This window comes from Octodon degus, unplaced genomic scaffold (assembly GCF_000260255.1).
Source record: "Octodon degus isolate 3935 unplaced genomic scaffold, OctDeg1.0 scaffold00037, whole genome shotgun sequence".
In the NCBI taxonomy this organism is placed as follows: Eukaryota; Metazoa; Chordata; class Mammalia; order Rodentia; family Octodontidae; genus Octodon; species Octodon degus.
The window spans coordinates 7251961-7262972 of record NW_004524613.1 but is presented as its reverse complement, the minus strand read 5'-3'; the positions used below and the strand labels follow the sequence as shown (position 1 = coordinate 7262972).

The following is an 11012-nucleotide window of genomic DNA, read 5'->3' as shown; positions in this document are numbered from 1 at the left end:
AAAAAAAAAAAAAAAAAGTGGCAGGAATGATGGGATAAGTGCTTGAAGCCAGAAGTATTCTGAGGGGGATTTAATGGCAGTGTGTCTTTTAGTGTAATAGTTTTAAGGGGGCCGGGGAGATGGCTCAGTAGAATAAGTGCTTCCCTGGCAAGCGCAAGGGTCTGAGTTCAACCCCTAGTTCCATCAAAGGAAGGAAAAAAAAAAGTTTTAAATATTCGGGGGCCGGGGAGATGGCTCAGTGGAATAAGCGCTTCCCTGGCAAGTGCAAGGGCCTCAGTTCAATCCCTGGTTCCACAAATAAATAAGTAAATAAATAAATACAAAATCTAAATATTCACTCATATTTTGATCACACCTCAGATATTCCTTGTGGATGAAGCAGAGACTAATGTACATTTCTTCGAGTTTCCCTTCTTTCCTTTCTTCCTTCCCTTCCTTCCTTCCTAATTTTTTGAGACAGGGTCCTACCATGTAGTTCAGACGGCCCCTGCACTCACTATGTATGTAGCCCAGGCTGGCCTCAAACTTATGGCTATCCTCCTGCCTCAGCCTCCCTGAGTGCTGGGATTATGGGTGTGCCACCACATCCAGCTGGATTATCACCTGAGAAAACAGGCAAATCAACCCTATAAAATGCATTTATTTATTTTATTAATTAATTAATTTTGAGACAGGGTCTCATTATGCAACTCCCTGTGATCATAGCAATGGATTAATCCTCCTACTTCAGCCTGGGATTAGCACACCTGGCCTGCCTTTTATCTTTATACTCAGAAGGAGATGAAATAAGATATAATCATCCCTTTAAAAAAATATGGCACTGGGGCTGGTGAGATGGCTCAGTGGTCTAAAGCACCTACTCAGAACAAGCTTAGCAAAGCACAGGGATCGCGGTTCAATCCCCCAGCACCACATGCCAGCCAGCCCCGCCCCCTGGTGGGCTGAGCTGGCCACACACACACACACACACACACACACAAATAAATAAAATTAAAAAAAAAAAAAGTATGACACTGGGGATAGCCCAGCAGTATAAGTGCCTACCTAGCAAGTGCAAGGTCCTGAGTTTGATCCCTGGTACCAGAAAAAAAAAAAAAATGGTTTTTCCACTGGGGAAAGAGTAGTCACTTATATTCCCTGCATATGAAGAGAGAAGAAAAGGCTCTCCATTTCCACAGTGACTTGTCCCCGTCCCCCCCTCCCCTTGTCCTCTTTTAAATTCAATCTGATGGGCACAAAGCCTTACTTTCAGAAGTTTGTTAACAAACTCAGCCATAACCAGGAGCTGGCCAGTGGAACATAATACAAGTGAGGCCCAACTGCCTACTCAAGGCTTGCTCTTAAAATGCAGAAACCTTGGGGTTGGGGATATAGCTCAGTGGCAAAGCACCTGCCTGGCAAGTACAAGGTCCAGAGTTTGATTTCTGGTTTAAAAAAAAAAAAGGCCTTCAACTCACTACAAGGCCTAGGCTGGCCTTGAACTCACCACAATCCTCAGGGCTTAGCTTCCCTAGTGCTGGGGTTACAGATGTACATCACCACACTTGACCTGACCTATCTTCTGCCAAAGCCAAGACTGAACAGATCCAACAGAGTTCCAGGCACAAGGGAGATGGTCACCAGCCACAGAACTATTCTTCTCTCTCCAAATTTCCCATAGGTACAGATCACAACGGAATTAGACTATATACCCCAACATGTACTACAGCAGCTTCTTGCATGAAGTCATTTTAGAGCCATGAATGAATGGACTAGCCCAGCCTTCAGGAAGGTATCCTGCCTAACCTGAGATGTTTCTGGGTCTGATGAACTGAGGAATGCTGCACCAGACCCAGGAGTGCTGTTCACTGCCATCATTACACACAATGTGTCCAACTCCAAAGTGGCAGTGGGGGCTGGGGAAATAGCTTAGCAGCATAAGCACCTGCCTGGCAAGAGGAAGGTCCTGAGTTCCATCCCCAGTACCAAAAAGAACGAAAAACAAAAGTGGCAATGGCTTTTTCCATCAAAGGAAAACATATGCTTCTATTTTTAAAAAATTATTTATTTATTTTTATTTATTTATTGTGTGTGTGTGTGGCCAGCTCAGCCCACCAGGGGGCGGGGCTGGCTGGCATGTGGTGCTGGGGGATCGAGCCGCGGTCCCTGTGCTTTGCCAAGCTTGTTTCAAGTAGGTGCTTTAGACCACTGAGCCATCTCGCCAGCCCAAAATCTATTTTGGAAGAAGAGCAGAATACTCTCATTTTCTTTTGCTTTGTTTTTTTATTTTTTTGGTGGAATCGGGGATTGAACTCAGGCCCTTGCGCTTGCCAGGGAAGCACTTATTCCACTGAGCCATCTCCCTGGCCCCTATGCTTCTATTTAAAAGAGTGGCTCATACCTATAATCCCAGCACTTAGGACGCTAACACAGAAGATCACTGCATGTTCCAGGCCAGCCTGAGCTACGCAGAGATCCGGTCTCAAAAACAAACACCTCCTCCCCTGTAAATCCTCCTCCCAAAAGAAAGAAAAACTGGGGCTGGGGAGATGGCTCAGTAGAATAAGTGCTTCCCTGGCAAGCACAAGTTCAATCCCCAGTTCCACCAAAAAAAAAAAAAAAAGAAAAAGAAAAACCATGAAAACACAAGATACCCAAGACTTACCCTGCTATTCCCAAGAAGCCTCGCAAAGGCAAAACTCCCCAGATGACACCCAGGACCACAGCAATGATCTGTCGGAACCAGTAGATCACATCTAAAAATTCATCCTGTAGAAAAGATAGGGAGGCAATGCCTATATTACCCGGAGTTCGTGCCACAGGACAGTTATTACTGGGAAACAGAAAAGCTCGCTGCTAAATATATGACACTTTCCCCCATGGTATGTGGCTTTTGTATGCGCATTTAGTTGGAGTAAAATGTGGTTAGAAACAAATATTCAGATATCTTAAGTGATTACTTTCAGAACCTGTGTGCTAAGTCGAAGTTTTAGAGAAATCCTTACTTTTTTTAAGAAGCTGTGTAAAAAAAAAGGAAGCTGTGTAATGAAATGGCTGTAATAACTACTACTGGCCACAGATAACTCTTAGCTGACCAGAGAAGACCTAGACAGTCACTAGGGAAAACTGCTGATACCTACCTGTATCTCCTTTCAGTAAACTCAATTTTTAGCAATTTATTGAAAAAAGAAAGGATTACGAACAAAGTGCTGGAGGCAGATTCCAGCACATCTACATTTTATAGAACACAGAAAACTAAGGATTCCGAATTGCCTTGTACTCCAGAATCCAGTCCTTATAATAGGGGAGAAAGAAAAGAAAAAAAAGGGGGGGGGGGAGAAATGACACAGCAGATCACAAAGAGACTGCAAGTTTTGTAAGAACTGGGCAGGGCTGGGGGCAGGACAAGGGCACCTTCAGGAAGTGCCTCCCATCCCCCTTTACCGGAACTCACCCCAATTTCGGCAGAGTGGAAAAACTAAGGAAGGAGTGCAAACATAACATGCTCTTCTAGTCAATTGGAATCGAGCTGCTTGATCATTCCTTCCAGATCATGGAGCAAAGCTGAGGTGTGCCTCTGATCCTCTGATGCAAGAACATCCCCTCTCACACAAACTCGCCCTAGAAGTTATAACATGTCTTTCCCATTTAACAACCAAACGATGGCAGTGCACCATTAGCGAACTTCACTCTTGCGCCAAATGCTTTGCTGCACCACGGCATCCCCACTTCTGGGATGGTCTGGGAACTGAATTCAGGGGTGCTGTGCACAAACAGCACGGGGCAGAGTATTCAGTAGAAGTGTGGCACCATTACTGTTTGTGCTAAGATCCTACTGGGATAAAAGAAAACCCGATAGAACTCAGCTCACTCATGTCAAGTAGACAGCACCCCTAACCTCGAGGGGTCAATTATTTTGCTCCCACCTCCCCGCTTCGGCGCGACCTACGCGTTTCATTCACTCTTGGGCAAGCTCGCCAAGTTCGCCCCGGGGCCGCGATCTGCCCCACTACCGCACTCGGACCGTGTAGGGGTAGGCCCAGGCCAGTCCTCCCATCCCCCGAGTCCCAGCCGGATCCTCGAACCTGCGATCTTGCCAGGCCCACCGCACCTTGTCCTCCCAGGCTGCGTCGCTCCGCAGCACCTTGCTCCAAACAGAGACTTTGAGGGCCCCGTTGGCCAGCTGCGGCTGAGGCGGCTCCTCCTTCCGCCGCCCGCCACTCATCCTCCCGTCGCGCCGCCCGGGCCGGGCCTGGGGCGCGCGGGCCGAGCCAAAAAGAGTCGGGGTCTGGGGTCGCAGGACACGGTGAGCGGAGCAGCGGCAGAGGCAGCGGCAGCAACGCGATCAGTCCAGCGCAGACCCAGTCGCTCGGCTAAGCTCGGGCTCACTCCCTTGAGCTGGCGCCGCACACGGGACAGCGCCGCGAAGCGTCCTCCCGCCGACGTGCCCACGCAACCAATCGGCGGCCACGCAGCCGCCCCCCCTCCCCCGCGAAGGGCGGCGCTGCCTCGGCGCGAGGGGCGTGCGCATGGCGGAAGTGACGGCAAGCTTCCGCCGGGCGTGCGATAGGGTGCCCGGGGAGGGCCCGGCTTGGCGGGAGGGGCCCCGCAGCGCAAGGCGGCGCTGTGGCGATTGCGGAGCGCCGACTGAGGCCGGAGTGAAGGTGGTTCAGGCAGCCACGCCTCGTCCCGCCTTGCGACCTGCCCACCTGTAGAGCCCGGACCGTGCTCCCAGCAGCCTCAGCTGCCCTGCGGAATTCGGTCGCGCTGCCTCTGAGCTGCACCTTTTGTGGAGCTGTGTTCAGGATGTTAACTCTTCTCTATAAGAGCGCAGCTTTGCCCTTCCTAGCGCTGTTTTGACAAATGTGTGCGGTACCAGGAGGAGAAATTATATTATAAGGCAAGTTGGAACCAATTTAGGATTTCTTCAGGGGGAAATAGGAAAAAGTACTTTGTGACTGTTTATCTTTTGTATCCTCCCCATGTGCTAGCGAGGTCAGCGGGTCACAAAAAATCCGTGTATGTGTTCGTGGACCAGCAGCAACAACTTTATTTTTTTTCAGCAGCAGCAACTTGATAGAAGTAAAAATTCTCGGACCCCATTCCACTACGTGATTAGAAATTCTGGGGTAAGGGGCCGGGGAGATGGCTCAGAATAAATCCCCGATTCCGAAAAAAAAAAAAGAAAGAAATAAAAAGAAAGCTGGGGTAGAGGTCTTGTCAATTTTTTGTTGTTGTTGCTGGGGATTGAACTTAGGACCTGGCGCTTGCCAGGGAGGTACTTATGCAGCTGAGGTATCTTCACAGCTCAAAAACAAAAGCCTTGCTGTGGTATTCAGGCTAGCACTGAACTGAAGAGCCCAGCCTGGCCTTGGACTTGCCTCCCGTCTCCTGCTTCAGCCTCCCAGTGGCTGGCCTGCGCCTCCACACCTGGCCTTGTCTGTGTTATAGTGAGCCCTCCAGGTGGTGCTGTGCAAGGTGTTGCACAGTAAATTGAGAGACCAAGGTACATCACTTGTGTGCAAGATAATTAACCCAGAATCACTCCACTAGTACCTTAGCCTGACTCTAAAGTCTGTGTGCTTTTTATTATTTTTTTTTAATGTATTTAGTACAGGATCCACAGGGTCTCACTACACAGATCGGACTCGTAGTGATCCTCTGGTTTTCAGCCTCCCAAGTGTTGCAATTACAGGCGCACACCACCACATCCAGTCTCCATCACCCTCTATGCCGGCCAGATCTCAAATCACCCTTTCAGCACACCCAGGGGTGGGACAGGCACTGCATGCAGGGGATCAAACCTGGGTCCCTGTGAAGTCTGTGTGCTTTTAACTTGTAAACTTTGAGTGTTAAAAGTGTATCAAACAGGTCAGAATCTCCTTCCTATGCCTATCAACATTCAGTAGTTCTTAAAGTTAGCAACACTCTCCAAGGTAGTTTTTCAAAATATAATCCCTGATGTTTTCCAGTTTAATCCCACCCTTGAAATCTTTTTTTTTTTTTGAAATCTTGTTTCAGGAGAGTGAGTAGGGTGGACCATAAACTTGGCAAACCTTTAATGCTAACTTTCACAATGATTCTCCCTTCCCACCCCCTGCCTCCTGCAAGGGATTGAATTTGGGGCCTTGTGTTTTTATGCCACTGAGCACTGAGGTATACTCTTACCCTTCACAGTGATATTTTTTATTTTTTTTTCCAGCCTTGCAAGTTTTCAGAACCAGTTTCTCACCCATATACAACAGTAAAGCTTAACCAACTCATTCTGGTTTGGAAAATATTGGTACAAATCTCTTTTAGACTGTGTGGCATGTGCTTCTGGAGGTAAAATGATTATATCATACAGTATTGGAAGAATGCTTAGTCTGTGGTGCATGCTGTAATCCCAGCACTTAGGACGCTGAGGCAGGAAGATCCCACAAGTTTAGGGCCAGTCGGGGCTGCATAGTAAGTTCAAGACACTATGAACTACATAGTATCTCGAAAAACCAAAATAAATAAATATATAAATAAATAATGAGGACCTGGGGAGTAGCTTCGTGGCACAGTACTTATCTGGCACCCACAAGTCCTTGAGTTCAGTCCTTAGTACTGGGGATCCAGAAGAGGGGTTATTAAGGCTAAGTCATTAAGTGAGTTTCTAGGAGCACAAAAAAAATGGAGTAAATTGTATTAAAAAAGGAATTTTTTAAGGACTGTCTCCTCCTAGATTGCAGGATCCCTGGAAACTCCATCCCACCATCACAAAAAAAAGGCTTTTGTTTTGTAAGGGCTTGAAACTGAGCTATGTCTCCATCAGGCTTTTTTAAAAAAAAAAAATGTATTTAGTACAGGGTCTCACTACACAGATCAGACTTGTAGTGATTCTCCTGTTTTCAGCCTCCCAAGCACTGGGATTATAGGCTTGCCATCATGCCCAGTCTCAGTTGCTGTCTCAGCGTGCCCTGGGGGCCAGACTGGCATGGCATGCGGGGGATTGAACGCCAGTCTCTGTGTCTGCCTAAACAGGCGCTTTAATCCGCTGAGCTATCTGGTCAGCCCTTCCAAAAGGCATTTTTAAATTTTTAGGTAGGGTGTAAGTTGCCCAGAGTGGCCTTGAGCTTGCGATCCTTCTGCCTCAATCTGTCTAGTAGCTGGTGTTACAGATGTGTACTATTATGCTTGGGCAAGAGGTTTTTTTTTTTTTTTTTTTTTGTGGAACCGAGGATTGAACTCAGACCTTGCACTTGCCAGGCAAGTACTTATGCTACTGAGCTCTCTCTCCTTGGGCCCATGAAATTTTATTTATTTATTTTTTATTTTTTGGTGGAACTGGGGATTGAACTCAGGCCCTTGTGCTTGCCAGAGAAGCACTTATTCCACTGAGCCATCTCCCCAGCCCCACATTAAATTTTAAATTTATGTATTTACTTTTGTTTTTGAGACACTATGTAGTGTAGACTGACCTTGAATCCCGAATCCTTCTGCCTCCTTATCCTGAGTACTGAAATTATAGGCATGTGCTAGCAAGCCTGAAAAATATATTTTTTATTTAATTTTTATTTATATATTTATTTTGCAATACCAGGGATTGAACTCAGGACCTTGCACTTGTAAGGCAAGCGCTTATTCTACTGAGCTATCTCCCCAGCCCAATATTTTTAAAATTGTGAAATATACATAATTCTATTTTTTTTTTCAATACTGGACCTGAACTCAGAGCCCTTTATATTGAGCTTATTGAAAATAATTTGACTGTCATTACATCTGAGAATTTATTTTGGGGCCTTCTGTTGATTTGTATGGCTGCATTTTTTCCCCCAGTGTCTTGCTGGGATTTTTTGTTTGTTTTTTGTGGAACTGGCGATTGAACTCAGGCCCTTGCACTTGCCAGGGAAGCGCTTATTCCACTGAGCCATCTCCCCAGACTTTGCTGTGTTGATTGTTATAGCTTTCTAGTAAGTTTGAGATCAGGAAGTATGAATCGTTAAACTTCCAACTTTGTTCTTTTAATTGGTTTTGTTGAGACAGGGTCTCACTATGTAGTCTAGGCTGGCTTTGAACTCTTGTGTAGCTCAGGCTGAATTGAGGCTGACCTCAAACTCACAGCAATCCTGCCTCAGCCTCACCAGTGCTGGAATTACAAGGGTGTGCTACCATGCCTGGTCAATTTTTTTTTTTTTAATATATTTGACTATTTATTTATTTTTTTATTAGGCTACCTTTCTGTGTGTGTGTGTGTGTGTGTGTGTGTGTGTGGCCAGCTCAGCCCACCAGGGGGCAGGGCTGGCTGGCATGTGGTGCTGGGGGATTGAAATGCGGTCCCTGTGCTACGCTAAGCTTGTTCTAAGTAGGTGCTTTAGACCACTGAGCCATCTCACCAGCCTGTCAATTTTTTTTTTTAAGACAGGATCCTTCTATGTATTTAGCCTTGACTGGTCTCTGTCAGCCTTTCAGGTGCTGAGGTTTACTACATGTGCTACCACATCCAGTTTGTTCTTTTTCTTAAATGTTATTTTTATTTATTTGTATTTTAGGGGTTTCTTTTTGTTTTTTGTTTTTGTGTTTTAGGGAAGGGTCTACAGGTGTTCAGGGTATCACTACTAGATTGGACTCATAGTGATCCACCTGTTTACAGCCTCCCAAGAGCTGGGATTACTGGTATGGAACACCAAGCCCAGTCTCAATTGCCATTTCAGTGAGCCCCTGGCCCTACAGTTTGTTCCTTTTTTTTTTTTTTCTGGCAAAACTGGGGATTGAACTCAGGCCCTTGTGCTTGCCAGGCAAGAGATACTGAGCTATCTCCCTAGCCCCTTTAATTTCTTAGATTATTGTTAGCATATAGGGGCTTGCGGGTTAGCTCGGTTGTTTAAGCGTCTGCTCAGGCAAACCCAGTCAGGCGCAGGAGACCATGGTTCGATTTCCAGCTCCACAAGCCTTACCAGACTTGCCCTTAAGGCAGCCTGAGCCAGCAAAAAAAGAAAGAAAACTTAGAGCCTGGGAGATGGCTCAGTAGAATAAGTGCTTGCCTGGCAAGAACAAGGGCCTGAATTCAATCCCAGGTTCCGCCAAAAAAAAAAAAGACAGAAAACTTTATTTTACATATTGATCTTGCATCCTGCAACTATCTTGCGCTCTCTCTCTCTCTCTCTCTCTCTTGCGGAACCAGGGATTGAACTCAGGCTCTTGCGCTTGCCAGGCAAGTGCTTATTCTACCGAGCTATCTCCCCAGCCCCTGAATCTTTTTGTTTTAACAAGGTATTTTTGATGGTATCTTTAGGGTTTTCTACACATCTTTCTTGAAAGGAATCTGAGGGAGTTTTCTGTGAGTAACTTCTATGGGGGAAAAGAAGAACTAATTCTTTATGTGTGCTATTTGTATTATATTGAAAATCTAGCCTTGTTAACTCTGAGATTTATTTTTTTTTTTACATTTATTTTTTATTTATTTAGTGTGTGTGTGTGTGTGTGTGTGTGGCCAGCTCAGCCCACCAGGGGGCGGGCTGGCTGGCATGTGGTGCTGGGGGATCGAACCGCAGTCCCTGTGCTTTGTCAAGCTTGTTTCAAGTAGGTGCTTTAGACCACTGAGCCATCTCTCCAGCCCCAACTCTGAGATTTATTAAATTATTTTTACGTGGGCATACAGAGGATTACAGAAAGTTATACTTGGGTTCTCAGAGCCTGCCTTGCAGCCCAAGGTCAACACAGCAAATTAGAGGTTAAATAGCCACCTGAAATCTGATCTGTGTTTCTCTTCTTAGCTTTCTAGGAGCAGAAAAAGCCATGCTGGCAGCCAGGGTGGAAGCTTTTGCCTAGAAGGTATTTATGAACTCAGCCTTGTTCTTTTTGCTTTCACCCAAGGCTTTCCTTATCTTAGGAAGTGAGAATCCGGCAGAATCCCAGTACATTCATCTGCTTACACGGAGCATCTTCGGTGGTCCAAGATGGAAAAGAACTTGCTGAAGAATCAGATTTTGAAGCCAGAGACAGTTGGAAGTAGGACACAGTGTTGTCTTTGTGAGGTGTGGGTTTTTTAGTTTCTGTTGAACACAGTCTTAGCTTTAAGGACGCACATTTTCGCCTAGCTGAAGGCTTCTGAGTCACTGCCGATGGGCTTTGGAGAGAAAGGTGCACTCTGACGTGTGAGACTGAGGCCCTGACCCTGATGGATCACAGAAATCAGGGCTGGGAAGGGGGCTACTGGGCACAGAATGAGCGCCTGTTTGGAAGCAGAGTTGACTTTATCCTGGACACTTCCTCATTTTTGGTCTATAGTAAATGTTTTACTAACATTTTATAAGCCCTTACTAAGTGCTAGTCACTGAAGAAATGTTTTGCAAGGGCTGGGGAGATAGCTTACTGGCATAAGTGCCTGACTGGCAAGCGCAAGGTTATGAGTTTGACCCCCAGTACAAACAAAAGAAAAAAGAAATATTTTGTAGGCTGGAGCGATAGCTTGGCGGTCTAAGTGCATGCTTGGCAAGCACAAGGACCCGGCTTTGATCCCCCGTACCATATGCTGTGCTGGCCCCATGCTGAGCCCGCCACTGAAACCCGGTGTGGTGGTGCATACCTGTAATCCCAGGGCAGGGCTGGGAAGATGGCTCAGTAGAATAAGCACTTCCCTGGCCAGTGCAAGGGCTTGAGTTCAATCCCTGGTTTGAGGATATATAGAGATCGAGATCGAGATCGAGATCGAGATCTATATTTTTTTTTCTCCCTCTCCCCAGTGCTGGGAGGCTGACACTGGAGGATCACTAGAATCTGAGCTGTGTAGTGAGACCCTGTACCAAATAAATAAATTAAAATTTTTTAAATTAAATAATTTTTGGGGGCCAGGGAGATGACTCAGTAGGATAAGCGCTTGACTGGCAAACACAAGGATCTAAGCTCAATCCCTGTTCCGCAAATAAATAAATAAATAAATAAATAAATAAAATTTTTTTTGGCAGAACCAGGGATTGAACTCAGACCCTTGCGCTTGCCAGGGAAGCATTTATTCTACTGAGCCATCTCCCCGGCTCCCAAGAAATGTTTTGCATACATGTGTTTTC

General features: G+C 46.1%; 1 protein-coding gene across 1 annotated transcript in view; it reads right to left on the bottom strand.

The window, feature by feature from the left end:
- The window catches only part of CUNH20orf24 (chromosome unknown C20orf24 homolog), a 16237-nt gene extending 11807 nt beyond the window's left edge, over window positions 1-4430 (bottom strand). Inside the window, exons 1-2 of the mRNA XM_004630883.2 lie at window positions 4091-4430; window positions 2645-2748 (exon numbers count right to left, since the gene is read on the bottom strand). Of these exons, the coding sequence (XP_004630940.1) occupies window positions 2645-2748; window positions 4091-4204 (218 nt within the window). The 5' untranslated portion in view covers window positions 4205-4430. The remainder of the gene's footprint in view (window positions 1-2644; window positions 2749-4090) is intronic.
- Between the last annotated feature and the right edge of the window lie 6582 nt (window positions 4431-11012).